Below are 17,885 nucleotides of genomic sequence, written 5' to 3' on the forward strand. Positions count from 1 at the left end.
AACTCAACAATTCAACAAATTGAATTTCAGCAAAACACATGGTGCTGACATTTATGATCAGATTATAATTTCCTGAGCATAACTGATAAGAATAAGTTATATGTGCATTCGCTTTCAGTCACTGGAATGTGTTCATATATTAAGTGCAGTTTGTGCCCTGAGTATTTCACAGTCTTGCATTAGATTTGAACATTGAAAATATTGAATTTAAAACTGAAGCTGAAACACTAGCTCAAGGTGTATTTGGCAATTATGTAAAATAGTATTTTTGGTCCTACAGGCAGTTTAGATAATTAAAATACTGAACATAAAGTAGTAAGTGTTTGGCTCTCCTAAACTTAAACTGGGAATAATAAATTCAGTATTCTAGGAACAGGAAAAGGCTCCTTTCCTCAATACCAATACCTTTGAAATAATAAAAGAAATGCTGACAGGGTGAACAGAAAGCAACCGTTCCCCTCAGTTGAAGGGTCAGTAACAAGGCAGAAGGTTCAGAGGGGAATTAGATTATATTAGATTCCCTACAGTATGGAAACAGGCCCTTTGGCTCAACAAGTCCACACTGACCCTCCGAAGAGTAACCCACCCAGATCCATTCCCCTACCCTATATTTACCCCTGACTAATTTAACATGGCTAATTCACCTAACCTGCACACCTTTTGATTGTGAGAGGAAATCGGAGCACCCAGAGGAAACCCAAGCAGACATGGGGTGAATGTGCAAACTCCACACAGTCGCCTGAGGTGGGAATCGAACTTGGATCGATGGTGCTGTGAGGCAGCAGTGCTAACCACTGAGCCACCCTACCGAAGAAACAATTATCTTTTACTTCCAGAAGTTAGTCGGCATTTGGAATGGACTGCCTGGGAGGGTAGTTGAGGAGAGTAATCTTGCAACCTTTAAAAAGGTATTTGGATGAGCACTTGAAGGGTCATAACATTCAAGGCTATGGACCTTGTGCTGGAAAATGGAACTGGTGTAGATTTAGTGTTTTTTTATTTATGGTGGTCCAAACTTGATGGGGCACAGAGCCTCTAATAACATGGCCCATCGTTCCCAACAAATCAGATGCCATTTACTCTGGATGATTAGGCAGAAATAAACTGGTAGATATTATGGCAAATATTATTATACCTCTGTAGAAATGAGATTTAGCAAAATACAAACTATGACAAAATTACATCACAAAGCACTTTCTTGGGCTCCAAAACATTGCTATTTCATCAGTGAAAACATCTAACTAAATTGCTAACATCTGCATGATTATACCTCTGTCTGAGGTTAGCAAGGCCGATGTACATTCATTGATGAAAATAGATGTATAAACAACTTCAAACATTAGTACACAGCACAGGCAGCTCAGATAACTAAATAGCAAAGAAGAACCCAAAAGCAAGCTGACTGAAAATGAGAAAAGCATGTAACATTTCATGGAGATGCTTCTAATTCCCTTCACAATTGTACAAGAATGCTTAAAACATAATGGAACATAGATTCTTTGACAGCCATAGCAACAAGTACAAAGAAAAAAACAACAGGGAACAGGAGAATGAAATATTAAATTCCAAAAGAATCATTCAGTTATGAGTGTACATTTGAATTGTGACAGTTTGGTTCATTGACAATGTACAATGGTTCACTTAGAAACAAAATACTTCAACAAAAATAATGAACTCAGAGCTTCCTCCATACTTGCTAATTTACTTACTTCATGAAACTTTCTCAGAAGGGTGACCATGAAATAATTGAAGTACAAAACACAAAAACTGGAAATGTCATTTTAAACTATAATAATGTTGTTGAATGCTTAGTTCTAGCCAAAGCCTGGAAATTGGATGTGAAGGTTTGAGGGCAGGTTTCTGGTTTGAGTGGAGTGGGAGGTTTTAAGGAAGGCTCTGGGTTGATGAGGAGGGGGAGGGGGTAAGTTTAACATGAGTCTCTCTGTTGAAGAAGTGAGACTCCAGGTTGAGAAGGGGTTTTTAAGGTGAGACTCTGGGTTGAGGAGAACGTTGAAGGTGAGGCTCTGGGTTCAGGGTGGTAGGGATAAGAAATATTATTCAAACTTATAGTGTCTGTGAGGCTACCTCTGCCTTACCTGATGCTCCTTCACCACTTGGCTCAGGCATGGATATCGTTCGCTTATCCAGCGGTAAAACTTGGGGACACCCATTGTTGGAGCTGTTTAAAATGGAGCAAGAAAGAGGGAGTCTAGGTGTTTCAGTGGCAACAGTTGTGTGAAGAGAGTCCAGCGCTGCCTCTAGCTCTCTATCTCTTCCCTCTCTCTCCATTCCTCTTTCTACTCCTCCCCCTTTCTGATATTTTTCCGCGCCACTTCACTATCTCTCTCAGTGCCCCTATCTGTCCATCTCTCTCCTCCTCCCTGTCTCCCCTCTCTCCGTCTCTCACTCCATTCTCCTAATCTCTTTCATGTCTTTTCGTGTCTCCCTTCCAGTCTCTCTCTCCCTCTCCCCTAACCTGTTTCTCCCTGCCTCTTTTTCCCACCACTCAGTCTCTCTCTCTCATCCCATTTCCCTTCCCCGTTTCTCCCTCTCTATCCCTCTTTCCACTATTTCTCTCCTTCCAGATCTTCTTGCCTCAATCTCTCAGCCTCTTCCCTGTTCCCTTTCTCTATCTCTCCTCCGACCCTCTCTGATTCTCTCTCTCTTGAATCGGTCATCTCTCTGTCCCCCTTTTCCGGTCCTTCAGTCTCTCTCTGTCCCACTCTCCATTTCACTTGTTTCTCTCCCTCTATACCCCGCTTCCTGTTCTTCAGTTTCTCTTGTCCTTCAATCAGTCTCTCTCTCCCTCTCAGTCACCCCCCTCCCTAGCTGTCTTCTCTCTCCGTGTCCCCCCACTTCTGTCTCTCCCGCTCTGTCTCAGTCTTTCTCCACCTCACTGCCTCTCTCAACCTTCTTTCCAGTTTTCCCCCCGCCCCATTCTCTCCTTCCTTCTCTCTTCCCACTCTCCCAGTGCCTCTCTCTCCCTGTCTTGGTTCCCTCGTTCTCCCTCCGTTTCCCCTATTTCCTCTCACCGTGTGTCTCTGTTTTTCTCTCTCTCTCACCTTCTGTGTCTCTGTTTCTGTTACCCTCTATTTCCCTTTTCTTTCTCTTTCCGTCTGTCTTTCTCTCTTTCCCTTCTTCCTCTCTCCCCACTTCCCTTTTTCTGTTTCCCTTTTCTCTCTCTCCCCACTCTATTACCCTTTTTTCTCTCACCCATCTCTCTATATAAACCCTTTCCCCTCTCCCTATTTCTCTTCTCTCTCCCATTTCCCTTTTCCCATTCTCTCTGAATTTTCATTTTCCCTATTTCCCTTGCCCCACTTTCACTCTCTCCCTATTTCCCCTCCCCTACTTTCACTCTCTCCCTCTATTTCCCCTCCCCCACATTCACCCTCTCCATTTCCCTTCCCCATCTCTGTCTATTTCTCCCTCCCCCTATTTCCCTGTTCCCTCTCTGCCCCCCGTTCCCTCTCTCTCCCCCCCATTCCCTCTCTCTCCCCCGCGTTCCCTCTCTCTCTCCCCCCCGTTCCCTCTCTCTCTCCCCCCCGTTCCCTCTCTCTCTCCCACCCCCGTTCCCTCTCTCTCCCCCCCCCCGTTCCCTCTCTCTCTCCCCCCCGTTCCCTCTCTCTCTCCCCCCCCGTTCCCTCTCTCTCTCCCCCCCCGTTCCCTCTCTCTCTCCCCCCCCGTTCCCTCTCTCTCTCCCCCCCGTTCCCTCTCTCTCTCCCCCGTTCCTTCTCTCTCCCCCCCCCGTTCCTTCTCTCTCCCCCCCCCGTTCCCTCTCTCTCTCCCCCCCGTTCCCTCTCTCTCTCTCCCCCCCTGTTCCCTCTCTCTCTCTCCCCCCCGTTCCCTCTCTCTCTCCCTCCCCCGTTCCCTCTCTCTCTCCCCCCCGTTCCCTCTCTCTCCCCCCCGTTCCCTCTCTCTCTCTCCCCCCCCGTTCCCTCTCTCTCTCCCCCCCCCGTTCCTTCTCTCTCTCCCCCCCGTTCCTTCTCTCTCTCCCCCCCGTTCCTTCTCTCTCTCTCCCCCCCGTTCCCTCTCTCTCCCCCCGTTCCCTCTCTCTCCCCCCGTTCCCTCTCTCTCTCCCCCCCCGTTCCCTCTCTCTCTCCCCCCCGTTCCCTCTCTCTCTCTCTCCCTCCCCCGTTCCCTCTCTCTCTCTCCCTCCCCCGTTCTCTCTCTCTCTCTCCCTCCCCCGTTCTCTCTCTCTCCCCCGTTCTCTCTCTCTCCCTCTCTCTCTCTCCCTCCCCGTTCCCTCTCTCTCTCTCCCCCGCGTTCCCTCTCTCTCTCCCCCCCGTTCCCTCTCTCTCTCCCCCCCCGTTCCCTCTCTCTCTCCCACCCCCGTTCCCTCTCTCTCCCCCCCCCCCCGTTCCCTCTCTCTCTCCCCCCCGTTCCCTCTCTCTCCCCCCCGTTCCCTCTCTCTCCCCCCCGTTCCCTCTCTCTCTCCCCCCCGTTCCCTCTCTCTCTCCCCCCCGTTCCCTCTCTCTCTCCCCCCCCGTTCCCTCTCTCTCCCCCCCGTTCCCTCTCTCTCTCCCCCCCGTTCCCTCTCTCTCTCCCCCCCCGTTCCCTCTCTCTCTCCCCCCCCGTTCCCTCTCTCTCTCCCCCCCCGTTCCCTCTCTCTCTCCCCCCCGTTCCCTCTCTCTCTCCCCCTCGTTCCCTCTCTCTCTCCCCCTCGTTCCCTCTCTCCCCCCCCGCCGTTCCCTCTCTCCTCCCCCCCGTTCCCTCTCTCCTCCCCCCCCGTTCCCTCTCTCTCCCCCCCCCCGTTCCCTCTCTCTCCCCCCCCGTTCCCTCTCTCTCTCCCCCTCGTTCCCTCTCTCCCCCCCCCGCCGTTCCCTCTCTCCTCCCCCCCGTTCCCTCTCTCCTCCCCCCCCGTTCCCTCTCTCTCCTCCCCCCCGTTCCCTCTCTCTCCCCCCCCGTTCCCTCTCTCTCTCCCCCCCGGTTCCCTCTCTCTCTCCCCCCCGTTCCCTCTCTCTCTCCCCCCCCGTTCTCTCTCTCTCCCCCCCCGTTCCTTCTCTCTCTCCCCCCCGTTCCTTCTCTCTCTCCCCCCCGTTCCCTCTCTCTCTCTCCCCCCCCTGTTCCCTCTCTCTCTCTCCCCCCCGTTCCCTCTCTCTCTCTCCCCCCCGTTCCCTCTCTCTCTCCATCCCCCGTTCCCTCTCTCTCTCCCTCCCCCGTTCCCTCTCTCTCTCCCCCCCGTTCCCTCTCTCTGCCCCCCGTTCCCTCTCTCTCTCTCCCCCCCCGTTCCCTCTCTCTCTCCCCCCCCGTTCCTTCTCTCTCTCCCCCCGTTCCTTCTCTCTCTCCCCCCCGTTCCTTCTCTCTCTCTCCCCCCGTTCCTTCAATCTCTCTCCCCCCCGTTCCCTCTCTCTCTCCCCCCGTTCCCTCTCTCTCTCCCCCCCGTTCCCTCTCTCTCTCCCCCCCTTTCCCTCTCTCCCCCCCCCCGCCGTTCCCTCTCTCCTCCCCCCCGTTCCCTCTCTCCTCCCCCCCCCGTTCCCTCTCTCCTCCCCCCCGTTCCCTCTCTCCCCCCCCGTTCCCTCTCTCTCCCCCCCCGTTTCCCTCTCTCCCCCCCGTTCCCTCTCTCCCCCCCCGTTCCCTCTCTCTCTCCCCCCCGTCCCTCTCTCTCCCCCCCCCGTTCCCTCTCTCTCCCCCCCCCGTTCCCTCTCTCTCTCCCCTCCCCCCCGTTCCCTCTCTCTATCACCCCCCGTTCCCTCTCTCTCCCCCGCCCCGTTCCCTCTCTCTCCCCCCCCGTTCCCCCTCTCTCTCTCCCACCCCCGTTCCCTCTCTCTTCCTCCCCCCCCCGTTCCCTCTCTCTTCCTCCCCCCCCGTTCCCTCTCTCTTCCTCCCCCACCGGTTCCCTTTCTCTCCCTCCCCCCCCGTTCCCTCTCTCTCCCTCCCCCCCCCCTTTCCCTCTCTCTCCCTCCCCCCCGTTCCCTCTCTTTCCCTCCCCCCCCGTTCCCTCTCTCTCCCTCCCCCCCCGTTCCCTCTCTCTCCCCCCCACCCCCCGTTCCTCTCTCTCCCCCCCCACCCCCCGTTCCTCTCTCTCCCCCCCCCCCCCCCTGTCCCTCTCTCTCCCCACCCCCCCTTTCCCTCTCTCCCCCCACCCCGTTCCCTCTCTCTCTCCCCCCCCCCCCCGTTCCCTCTCTCTCTCCCCCCGTTCCCTCTCTCTCCCCCCCCCGTTCCCTCTCTCTCTCCCCCCCCGTTCCCTCTCTCTCCCCCCCCCGTTCCCTCTCTCTCTCCCCCCCCCCGTTCCCTCTCTCTCTCTCCCCCCCATTCCCTCTCTCTCTCCCCCCGTTCCCTCTCTCTCTCCCCCCGTTCCCTCTCTCTCTCCCCCCATTCCCCTCTCTCTCCCCCCCCGTTCCCTCTCTCTCCCCCCCGTTCCCTCTCTCTCCCCCCGTTCCCTCTCTCCCTCCCCCCGTTCCCTCTCTCTCTCCCTCCCCCCCGTTCCCTCTCTCTCTCCCCGCCGTTCCCTCTCTCTCTCCCCTCCCCCCCGTTCCCTCTCTCTCTCCCCTCCCCCCCGTTCCCTCTCTCTCTCCCCTACCCCCCGTTCCCTCTCTCTCTCCCCCTCCCCCTCCCCCCGTTCCCCTCTCTCTCTCCCCCCTCCCCCCCCCCCGTTCCCTCTATCTCTCCCTCTCCCCCCCGTTCCCTCTCTCTCTCCCCCTCCCCCCATTCCCTCTCCCCCCCTCCCCGTTCCCTCTCTCTCTCCCCACCCCCCTTTCCCTCTCTCCCCCACCCCCGTTCCCTCTCTCCCCCCCCACCCCGTTCCCTCTCTCTCCCCCCACCCCCGTTCCTCTCTCTCTCCCCCCCGTTCCCTCTCTCTCTCCCCCCCATTCCCTCTCTCTCTCCCCCCCGTTCCCTCTCTCTCTCTCTCCCCCCCATTCCCTCTCTCTCTCTCTCCCCCCCCATTCCCTCTCTCTCTCTCTCTCTCCCCCATTCCCTCTCTCTCCCCCCCGTTCCCTCTCTCTCTCCCCCCCGTTCCCTCTCTCTCCCCCCCGTTCCCTCTCTCTCTCCCCCCCGTTCCCTCTCTCTCTCCCCCCGTTCCCTCTCTCTCTCCCCCCCGTTCCCTCTCTCTCTCCCCCCCGTTCCCTCTCTCTCTCTATCCCCCCCCCGTTCCCTCTCTCTCTCTATCCCCCCCCCGTTCCCTCTCTCTCTCTATCCCCCCCCCGTTCCCTCTCTCTCTCTTCTCTCTATCCCCCCCCCGTTCCCTCTCTCTCTCTATCCCCCCCCCGTTCCCTCTCTCTCTCCCCCTCCCCCCCGTTCCCTCTCTCTCTCCCCCTCCCCCCCGTTCCCTCTCTCTCTCCCCCTCCCCCCCGTTCCCTCTCTCTCTCCCCCTCCCCCCCGTTCCCTCTCTCTCTCCCCCTCCCCCCGTTCCCTCTCCCCCTCTCCCCGTTCCCTCTCTCTCTCCCCCCCCCGTTCCCACTCTCTCTTCCCCCCCCGTTCCCTCTCTCTCCCCCCCCCGTTCCCTCTCTCTCTCCCTCCCCCCCGTTCCCTCTCCCTCCCCCCCCGTTCCCTCTCCCTCCCCCCCCGTTCCCTCTCTCTCTCCCTCCCCCCCCGTTCCCTCTCTCTCCCCCCCCACCCCCCGTTCCCTCTCTCTCCCCCCCCACCCCCCGTTCCCTCTCTCTCCCCCCCCCCACCCCCTGTTCCCTCTCTCTCCCCACCCCCCTTTCCCTCTCTCCCCCACCCCCGTTCCCTCTCTCTCTCTCCCCCCCCACCCCCGTTCCCTCTCTCTCTCCCCCCCGTTCCCTCTCTCTCTCCCCCCCGTTCCCTCTCTCTCTCCCCCCCCCGTTCCCTCTCTCTCTCTCCCCCCCCCCGTTCCCTCTCTCTCTCTCTCCCCCCCATTCCCTCTCTCTCTCCCCCCGTTCCCTCTCTCTCCCCCCCCCGTTCCCTCTCTCTCTCCCTCCCCCCCGTTCCCTCTCCCTCCCCCCCCGTTCCCTCTCCCTCCCCCCCCCGTTCCCTCTCCCTCCCCCCCCGTTCCCTCTCTCTCTCCCTCCCCCCCCCGTTCCCTCTCTCTCCCCCCCCCGTTCCCTCTCTCTCCCCCCCCGTTCCCTCTCTCTCCCCCCCCGTTCCCTCTCTCTCCCCCCCCCGTTCCCTCTCTCTCCCCCCCCGTTCCCTCTCTCTCTCCCCTTCCCCCCCGTTCCCTCTCTCTCTCCCCCCCGTTCCCTCTCTCTCTCCCCCCCGTTCCCTCTCTCTCTCCCCCCCGTTCCCTCTCTCTCTCCCCTTCCCCCCCGTTCCCTCTCTCTCCCCCCCGTTCCCTCTCTCTCTCCCCTTCCCCCCCGTTCCCTCTCTCTCTCCCCCCCGTTCCCTCTCCCCCTCCCCCCCGTTCCCTCTCTCTCTCCCCCTCCCCCCCGTTCCCTCTCTCTCTCCCCCTCCCCCCCGTTCCCTCTCTCTCTCCCCCTCCCCCCCGTTCCCTCTCCCCCCCCTCCCCGTTCCCTCTCTCTCTCCCCACCCCCCTTTCCCTCTCTCCCCCACCCCCGTTCCCTCTCTCCCCCCCCACCCCCGTTCCCTCTCTCTCTCCCCCCCACCCCCGTTCCCTCTCTCTCTCCCCCCGTTCCCTCTCTCTCTCCCTCTCCCCCCCGTTCCCTCTCTCTCTCCCTCCCCCCCCCGTTCCCTCTCTCTCTCCCTCCCCCCCCCGTTCCCTCTCTCTCTCCCTCCCCCCCCGTTCCCTCTCTCCCCCCCCGTTCCCTCTCTCTCTCCCTCCCCCCCCGTTCCCTCTCTCCCCCCCCGTTCCCTCTCTCCCCCCCCGTTCCCTCTCTCTCTCCCTCCCCCCCCCGTTCCCTCTCTCCCCCCCGTTCCCTCTCTCTCTCCCCCCCCCGTTCACTCTCTCTCCCCCCGCCCCCTCTCTCTCTCCCCCCCCCGTTCCCTCTCTCTCCCCCCGCCCCCTCTCTCTCCCCCCGCCCCCTCTCTCTCTCCCCCTGCCCCCTCTCTCTCTCCCCCCGCCCCCTCTCTCTCTCCCCCCGCCCCCTCTCTCTCTCCCCGCCCCCTCTCTCTCCCCCCGCCCCCTCTCTCTCTCCCCCTGCCCCCTCTCTCTCTCCCCCCGCCCCCTCTCTCTCTCCCCCCGCCCCCTCTCTCTCTCCCCCCCCCGTTCCCTCTCTCTCCCCCCGCCCCGTTCCCTCTCTCTCCCCCCCCCGTTCCCTCTCTCTCCCTCTCCCCCCCCGTTCCCTCTCTCTCTCTATCCCCCCCCGCTCCCTCTCTCTATTCCCCCCCCGTTCCCTCTCTCTATCCCCCCCCGTTCCCTCTCTCTCCCCCCCGTTCCCTCTCTCTCTCCCTCCCCCCCCGTTCCCAATCTCTCTCTCCCCCCCGTTCCCTCTCTCCCCCCCCCGTTCCCTCTCCCCCCCCCGTTCCCTCTTTCTCTCCCCCCCCCGTTCCCTCTCTCTCCCCCCGCCCCCTCTCTCTCTCCCCCCCCCGTTCCCTCTCTCTCCCCCCGCCCCGTTCCCTCTCTCTCCCCCCGCCCCGTTCCCTCTCTCTCCCCCCCCCGTTCCCTCTCTCTCCCTCTCCCCCCCCGTTCCCTCTCTCTCTCTATCCCCCCCCGCTCCCTCTCTCTATTCCCCCCCCGTTCCCTCTCTCTATCCCCCCCCGTTCCCTCTCTCTCCCCCCCGTTCCCTCTCTCTCTCCCTCCCCCCCCGTTCCCAATCTCTCTCTCCCCCCCGTTCCCTCTCTCCCCCCCCGTTCCCTCTCTCCCCCCCCCGTTCCCTCTCTCTCCCCCCCCCCGTTCCCCCTCTCTCCCCCCCGTTCCCCCTCTCTCCCCCCCCCGTTCCCTCTCTCTCCCCCCCCCGTTCCCTCCCTCTCCCCCCCCGTTCCCTCCCTCTCCCCCCCCCGTTCCCTCCCTCTCCCCCCCCCCCCCGTTCCCTCCCTCTCCCCCCCCCCGTTCCCTCCCTCCCCTCCCCCCCCGTTCCCTCCCTCCCCTCCCCCCCCCGTTCCCTCCCTCCCCTCCCCCCCCGTTCCCTCCCTCCCCTCCCCCCCCCGTTCCCTCCCTCCCCACCCCCCCCGTTCCCTCCCTCCCCTCCCCCCCCCGTTCCCTCCCTCCCCTCCCCCCCCCGTTCCCTCCCTCCCCTCCCCCCCCGTTCCCTCCCTCCCCTCTCCCCCCCCCCCCGTTCCCTCCCTCTCCCCCCCCCCGTTCCCTCCCTCTCCCCCCCCCCGTTCCCTCCCTCCCCTCCCCTCCCCCCCCGTTCCCTCCCTCCCCTCCCCCCCCGTTCCCTCCCTCCCCTCCCCCCCCGTTCCCTCCCTCCCCTCTCCCCCCCCCCCGTTCCCTCCTCTCCCCCCCCGTTCCCTCCTCTCCCCCCCCCCCGTTCCCTCCTCTCCCCCCCCCCCCCGTTCCCTCCCTCCCCTCTCCCCCCCACTTCCCTCCCTCCCCTCTCCCCCCCGGTTCCCTCCCCCCCGGTTCCCTCCTCTCCCCCCCCCCCCGGTTCCCTCCCTCCCCTCTCCCCCCCACTTCCCTCCCTCCCCTCTCCCCCCCACTTCCCTCCTCTCCCCCCCCCCCGGTTCCCTCCCTCCCCTCTCCCCCCCACTTCCCTCTCTCCCCCCCCCCCGTTCCCTCCCTCCCCTCTTCCCCCCCCCGTTCCCTCCTCTCCCCCCCCCGTTCCCTCCTCTCCCCCCCCGTTCCCTCCCTCCCCTCCCCCCCCGTTCCCTCCCTCCCCTCCCCCCCCCGTTCCCTCCCTCCCCTCCCCCCCGTTCCCTCCCTCCCCTCTCCCCCCCCCCCGTTCCCTCCCTCCCCTCTCCCCCCCCCCCGTTCCCTCCTCTCCCCCCCCCCCCGTTCCCTCCCTCCCCTCTCCCCCCCACTTCCCTCCCTCCCCTCTCCCCCCCGGTTCCCTCCCTCCCCTCTCCCCCCGGTTCCCTCCCTCCCCTCTCCCCCCCGGTTCCCTCCTCTCCCCCCCCCCCCCGGTTCCCTCCCTCCCCTCTCCCCCCCACTTCCCTCCCTCCCCTCTCCCCCCCACTTCCCTCCTCTCCCCCCCCCCCCGGTTCCCTCCCTCCCCTCTCCCCCCCACTTCCCTCTCTCCCCCCCCCCGTTCCCTCCCTCCCCTCTTCCCCCCCCCGTTCCCTCCTCTCCCCCCCCCCGTTCCCTCCTCTCCCCCCCCCCGTTCCCTCCCCTCCCCCCCCCCCGTTCCCTCCCTCCCCCCCCCCGTTCCCTCCCTCCCCTCTTCCCCCCCCTCTTCCCCCCCCGTTCCCTCTCTCCCCCCCCCCGTTCCCTCTCTCTCCCCCCCCCCCGTTCCCTCTCTCCCCCCCCCGTTCCCTCCCTCTCCCCCCCCGTTCCCTCCCTCTCCCCCCCCCCGTTCCCTCCCTCTCCCCCCCCCCGTTCCCTCCCTCTCCCCCCCCCCGTTCCCTCCCTCCCCTCCCCCCCCCGTTCCCTCCCTCCCCTCCCCCCCCCGTTCCCTCCCTCCCCTCTCCCCCCTCTCCCCCCCCGTTCCCTCCTCTCCCCCCCCCCACTTCCCTCCCTCCCCTCTCCCCCCCACTTCCCTCCCTCCCCTCTCCCCCCCACTTCCCTCCCTCCCCTCTCCCCCCCACTTCCCTCCCTCCCCTCTCCCCCCCACTTCCCTCCCTCCCCTCTCCCCCCCACTTCCCTCCCTCCCCTCTCCCCCCCACTTCCCTCCCTCCCCTCTCCCCCCCACTTCCCTCCTCTCTCCCCCCCCCCGGTTCCCTCCCTCCCCTCTCCCCCCCACTTCCCTCCTCTCTCCCCCCCCCCCCGGTTCCCTCCCTCCCCTCTCCCCCCCACTTCCCTCTCCCCCCCCCCCGTTCCCTCCCTCCCCTCTTCCCCCCCCCGTTCCCTCCCTCCCCTCTTCCCCCCCCGTTCCCTCCTCTCCCCCCCCCCCCGTTCCCTCCTCTCCCCCCCCCCGTTCCCTCCTCTCCCCCCCCCGTTCCCTCCTCTCCCCCCCCCGTTCCCTCCCCTCTTCCCCCCCCCCGTTCCCTCTCTCCCCTCTTCCCCCCCCCGTTCCCTCTCTCTCTCCCTCCCCCCCCGTTCCCTCTCTCTCTCCCTCCCCCCCCCGTTCCCTCTCTCTCTCCCCCCCGTTCCCTCTCTCTCTCCCTCCCCCCCCCGTTCCCTCTCTCTCTCCCTCCCCCCCCCGTTCCCTCTCTCTCTCCCTCCCCCCCCGTTCCCTCTCTTCCCCCCCGTTCCCTCTCTCTCTCCCTCCCCCCCCGTTCCCTCTCTTCCCCCCGTTCCCTCTCTCTCTCCCTCCCCCCCCGTTCCCACTCTCCCCCACCGTTCCCTCTCTCCCCCCCCGTTCCCTCTCTCTCTCCCTCCCCCCCCGTTCCCTCTCTCCCCCCCCGTTCCCTCTCTCTCTCCCTCCCCCCCCCGTTCCCTCTCTCCCCCCCGTTCCCTCTTTCTCTCCCCCCCCCGTTCCCTCTCTCTCCCCCCGCCCCCTCTCTCTCTCCCCCCGCCCCCTCTCTCTCTCCCCCCGCCCCCTCTCTCTCTCCCCCCCCCCGTTCCCTCTCTCTCCCCCCGCCCCGTTCCCTCTCTCTCCCCCCCCGTTCCCTCTCTCTCCCCCCCCGTTCCCTCTCTCTCCCCCCCCGTTCCCTCTCTCTCCACCCCCGTTCCCTCTCTCTCCCTCTCCCCCCCCGTTCCCTCTCTCTCTCTCTATCCCCCCCCCGTTCCCTCTCTCTATTCCCCCCCGTTCCCTCTCTCTATCCCCCCCCGTTCCCTCTCTCTCCCCCCCACTTCCCTCCCTCCCCTCTCCCCCCCACTTCCCTCCCTCCCCTCTCCCCCCCACTTCCCTCCCTCCCCTCTCCCCCCCACTTCCCTCCCTCCCCTCTCCCCCCCACTTCCCTCCCTCCCCTCTCCCCCCCACTTCCCTCCTCTCTCCCCCCCCCCCCGGTTCCCTCCCTCCCCTCTCCCCCCCACTTCCCTCCTCTCTCCCCCCCCCCCGGTTCCCTCCCTCCCCTCTCCCCCCCACTTCCCTCCTCTCTCCCCCCCCCCCGGTTCCCTCCCTCCCCTCTCCCCCCCACTTCCCTCTCTCCCCCCCCCCCCGTTCCCTCCCTCCCCTCTTCCCCCCCCCGTTCCCTCCTCTCCCCCCCCCCCCCGTTCCCTCCTCTCCCCCCCCCCCGTTCCCTCCTCTCCCCCCCCCCGTTCCCTCCTCTCCCCCCCCCCGTTCCCTCCCCTCTTCCCCCCCCCGTTCCCTCTCTCCCCTCTTCCCCCCCCCCCGTTCCCTCTCTCTCTCCCTCCCCCCCCCGTTCCCTCTCTCTCTCCCTCCCCCCCCCGTTCCCTCTCTCTCTCCCCCCCGTTCCCTCTCTCTCTCCCTCCCCCCCCCGTTCCCTCTCTCTCTCCCTCCCCCCCCCGTTCCCTCTCTCTCTCCCTCCCCCCCCGTTCCCTCTCTTCCCCCCCGTTCCCTCTCTCTCTCCCTCCCCCCCCGTTCCCTCTCTTCCCCCCCGTTCCCTCTCTCTCTCCCTCCCCCCCCGTTCCCACTCTCCCCCACCGTTCCCTCTCTCCCCCCCCGTTCCCTCTCTCTCTCCCTCCCCCCCCGTTCCCTCTCTCCCCCCCGTTCCCTCTCTCTCTCCCTCCCCCCCCGTTCCCTCTCTCCCCCCCCGTTCCCTCTCTCCCCCCCCGTTCCCTCTCTCTCTCCCCCCCCCGTTCCCTCTCTCTCCCCCCGCCCCCTCTCTCTCTCCCCCCGCCCCCTCTCTCTCTCCCCCCCCCCCGTTCCCTCTCTCTCCCCCCGCCCCGTTCCCTCTCTCTCCCCCCGCGTTCCCTCTCTCTCCCCCCCCGTTCCCTCTCTCTCCCCCCCCGTTCCCTCTCTCTCCCTCTCCCCCCCCGTTCCCTCTCTCTCCCTCTCCCCCCCCGTTCCCTCTCTCTCTCTATCCCCCCCCGTTCCCTCTCTCTATTCCCCCCCGTTCCCTCTCTCTATCCCCCCCCGTTCCCTCTCTCTCCCCCCCCGTTCCCTCTCTCTCTCCCTCCCCCCCCGTTCCCAATCTCTCTCTCCCCCCCCGTTCCCTCTCCCCCACCCGTTCCCTCTCCCCCACCCGTTCCCTCTCTCTCCCCCCCCCCGTTCCCCCTCTCTCCCCCCCCCGTTCCCCCTCTCTCCCCCCCGTTCCCTCCCTCTCCCCCCCCCGTTCCCTCCCTCTCCCCCCCCCGTTCCCTCCCTCTCCCCCCCCCCGTTCCCTCCCTCCCTCTCCCCCCCCCGTTCCCTCCCTCCCCTCCCCCCCCCGTTCCCTCCCTCCCCTCTCCCCCCCCCCCGTTCCCTCCTCTCCCCCCCCGTTCCCTCCCTCTCCCCCCCCCGTTCCCTCCCTCTCCCCCCCCCCCGTTCCCTCCCTCTCCCCCCCCCGTTCCCTCCCTCCCCTCCCCCCCCCGTTCCCTCCCTCCCCTCTCCCCCCCCCCCGTTCCCTCCTCTCCCCCCCCGTTCCCTCCTCTCCCCCCCCCCGTTCCCTCCTCTCCCCCCCCCCCGTTCCCTCCTCTCCCCCCCCCCGTTCCCTCCCTCCCCTCTCCCCCCCACTTCCCTCCCTCCCCTCTCCCCCCCGGTTCCCTCCCTCCCCTCTCCCCCCCGGTTCCCTCCCTCCCCTCTCCCCCCCGGTTCCCTCCCTCCCCTCTCCCCCCCGGTTCCCTCCTCTCCCCCCCCCCCGGTTCCCTCCCTCCCCTCTCCCCCCCCACTTCCCTCCCTCCCCTCTCCCCCCCACTTCCCTCCCTCCCCTCTCCCCCCCACTTCCCTCCCTCCCCTCTCCCCCCCACTTCCCTCCCTCCCCTCTCCCCCCCACTTCCCTCCCTCCCCTCTCCCCCCCACTTCCCTCCTCTCCCCCCCCCCCCGGTTCCCTCCCTCCCCTCTCCCCCCCACTTCCCTCTCTCCCCCCCCCGTTCCCTCCCGCCCCTCTTCCCCCCCCCGTTCCCTCCTCTCCCCCCCCCGTTCCCTCCTCTCCCCCCCCCCCCCCGTTCCCTCCCTCCCCTCTTCCCCCCCCGTTCCCTCTCTCCCCCCCCCCCGTTCCCTCTCTCCCCCCCCCCGTTCCCTCTCTCCCCCCCCCGTTCCCTCCCTCTCCCCCCCCGTTCCCTCCCTCTCCCCCCCCCCGTTCCCTCCCTCTCCCCCCCCCCCGTTCCCTCCCTCTCCCCCCCCCGTTCCCTCCCTCTCCCCCCCCCGTTCCCTCCCCCCCCGTTCCCTCCCTCCCCTCTCCCCCCTCTCCCCCCCCCGTTCCCTCCTCTCCCCCCCCGTTCCCTCCCTCCCCTCTCCCCCCTCTCCCCCCCCCGTTCCCTCCTCTCCCACCCCGTTCCCTCTCCCCCCTCTCCCCCCCCCGTTCCCTCCTCTCCCCCCCCGTTCCCTCCCTCCCCTCTCCCCCCTCTCCCCCCCCCGTTCCCTCCTCTCCCACCCCGTTCCCTCTCCCCCCTCTCCCCCCCCCGTTCCCTCCTCTCCCCCCCCGTTCCCTCCCTCCCCTCTCCCCCCCACTTCCCTCCCTCCCCTCTCCCCCCCCACTTCCCTCCCTCCCCTCTCCCCCCCACTTCCCTCCCTCCCCTCTCCCCCCCACTTCCCTCCTCTCCCCCCCCCCCGGTTCCCTCCCTCCCCTCTCCCCCCCACTTCCCTCTCTCCCCCCCCCGTTCCCTCCCTCCCCTCTTCCCCCCCCCGTTCCCTCCTCTCCCCCCCCCCGTTCCCTCCCTCCCCCCCCCGTTCCCTCCTCTCCCCCCCCCCGTTCCCTCCCTCCCCCCCCCCCGTTCCCTCCCTCCCCTCTTCCCCCCCCTCTTCCCCCCCCGTTCCCTCTCTCCCCCCCCCGTTCCCTCCCTCTCCCCCCCCGTTCCCTCCCTCTCCCCCCTCCCCGTTCCCTCCCTCTCCCCCCCGTTCCCTCCCTCTACCCCCCCGTTCCCTCCCTCCCCTCCCCCCCCCCGTTCCCTCCCTCCCCTCTCCCCCCCCCGTTCCCTCCTCTCCCCCCCCGTTCCCTCCCTCCCCTCTCCCCCCCACTTCCCTCCCTCCCCTCTCCCCCCCACTTCCCTCCCTCCCCTCTCCCCCCCACTTCCCTCCCTCCCCTCTCCCCCCCACTTCCCTCTCCCCCCCCCCGTTCCCTCCTCTCCCCCCCCCCCGTTCCCTCCTCTTCCCCCCCCCGTTCCCTCCCCTCTTCCCCCCCCCGTTCCCTCTCCTCTTCCCCCCCCCCGTTCCCTCTCTCCCCTCTTCCCCCCCCCCGTTCCCTCTCCCCCCGCCCCCCGTTCCCTCGCCCCCCGTTCCCTCTCCCCCCCCCCCCGCCCCCCGTTCCCTCTCCCCCCGCCCCCCGTTCCCTCTCCCCCCGCCCCCCGCTCCCTCTCTCTCTCCCCCCCCCACCCCCCGTTCCCTCTCTCTCCCCCCCCGCCCCCCGTTCCCTCTCCCCCCCCCCCGCCCCCCGTTCCCTCTCCCCCCGCCCCCCGTTCCCTCTCCCCCCGCCCCCCGTTCCCTCTCTCCCCCCCCCCGCCCCCCGTTCCCTCTCCCCCCCCCCCCCCGCCCCCCGTTCCCTCTCTCTCCCCCCCCCCCCGCCCCCGTTCCCTCTCTCTCCCCCCCCCCCGCCCCCCGTTCCCTCTCTCTCCCCCCCCCCCCGCCCCCCGTTCCCTCTCTCTCCCCCCCCCCCGCCCCCCGTTCCCTCTCTCTCCCCCCCCCCCGCCCCCCGTTCCCTCTCTCCCCCCCCCCCCCGCCCCCCGTTCCCTCTCTCTCCCCCCCCCCGCCCCCGTTCCCTCTCTCTCCCCCCCCCCGCCCCCCGTTCCCTCTCTCTCCCCCCCCCCCGCCCCCGTTCCCTCTCTCTCCCCCCCCCGCCCCCCGTTCCCTCTCTCTCCCCCCCCCCCGCCCCCCGTTCCCTCTCTCTCCCCCCCCCCCGCCCCCCGTTCCCTCTCTCTCCCCCCCCCCCGCCCCCCGTTCCCTCTCTCTCCCCCCCCCCCGCCCCCCGTTCCCTCTCTCCCCCCCCCCCCGCCCCCCCGTTCCCTCTCTCCCCCCCCCGCCCCCCCGTTCCCTCTCTCCCCCCCCCGCCCCCCCGTTCCCTCTCTCCCCCCCCCCCGTTCCCTCTCTCCCCCCCCCCCCCGTTCCCTCTCTCCCCCCCCCCCCCGTTCCCTCTCTCCCCCCCCCCCCCGTTCCCTCTCTTCCCCCCCCCCCCGTTCCCTCTCTCCCCCCCCCCCCGTTCCCTCTCTCTCCCCCCCCCCCCGTTCCCTCTCCCCCTCCCCCCCCCCGTTCCCTCTCCCCCTCCCCCCCCCGTTCCCTCTCCCCCCCCCCCCCCCCCCCGTTCCCTCTCCCCCCCCCCCCCCCCCGTTCCCTCTCCCCCTCCCCCCCCCGTTCCCTCTCCCCCTCCCCCCCCCCCCGTTCCCCCTCTCTCCCCCCCCCGTTCCCCCTCTCTCCCCCCCGTGTCCCGGGGCCTACAGGAGGCGGTGGCCCCTCTCCCTCTCCGCCGCCGCCGCTGACGCCGCTCCGCCCCGCGGTCACAAAGCGGCGGGGAGCCGCTCCCTGACGGCACAGCGCCATGAGTATTTACAGACAGCCTCCCGCTTCACGACCCCCTCCACCTCACCTGGTTTTCTTTAAAAAAAAATTTAATCCGTTTCTAATCCCTGGTCGGGACCCGGTGTCACCCTGGGATCAGTCCGGGCTGCTTGTGTCCCTGCCTTGTCAGTCCCCCCTCGATGCTCGAGTTAGCGGAGTCAGACCTTTCGGTCCGGCGTCCTGTTCCTCTCCAAAACCTCTCAGCAATTTACCAAACCTGCAAAATATCTTGCTGTTTGTCCACACTAACGGTGATAAATTCACGTTTGAAGTTCGTACTGTTGCTGCAAAATAATATGCTCATTGAACATTTTAATATTTCGAACAATTACTAGTTTTTGCAATAATCCTTTCATGAGATGTGGACATGACGAGCAACATCAACATATGTTACCCATCCGTATTTGGGGAATTGAACAAAGGCCATCTGAATTAAAATAAATTTTAACCACTTTGCCTTGACATTCACTGGCATTACCATCTGGTTTTGTTTGGTGGGCCATGTTAAGGGAAGACTTT

The 17,885-nt window shown here is 66.4% G+C and overlaps 1 protein-coding gene across 5 annotated transcripts in view; it reads right to left on the reverse strand.

Annotated features, from left to right (window-relative positions):
* Positions 1-17,508, reverse strand: part of xrn1 (5'-3' exoribonuclease 1) — a 129,591-nt gene extending 112,083 nt beyond the window's left edge. For 4 of the 5 annotated variants that reach the window (XM_043702784.2, XM_087993309.1, XM_087993308.1 and 1 more), the window contains exon 1: positions 2,097-2,179. In XM_043702784.2, the coding sequence (XP_043558719.2) occupies positions 2,097-2,171 (75 nt within the window). In that variant the 5' untranslated portion in view covers positions 2,172-2,179. Of the gene's footprint in view, positions 1-2,096; positions 2,180-17,394 lie in introns of those variants that run through there. The other variant, XM_043702782.2, reaches the window with a different exon arrangement.
* Positions 17,509-17,885: the final 377 nt, after the last annotated feature.

This window comes from Chiloscyllium plagiosum, unplaced genomic scaffold (genome assembly GCF_037043375.1).
Source record: "Chiloscyllium plagiosum isolate Xiang-an unplaced genomic scaffold, Cpla_swu_hap1 HiC_scaffold_13, whole genome shotgun sequence".
NCBI lineage: Eukaryota > Metazoa > Chordata > Chondrichthyes > Orectolobiformes > Hemiscylliidae > Chiloscyllium > Chiloscyllium plagiosum.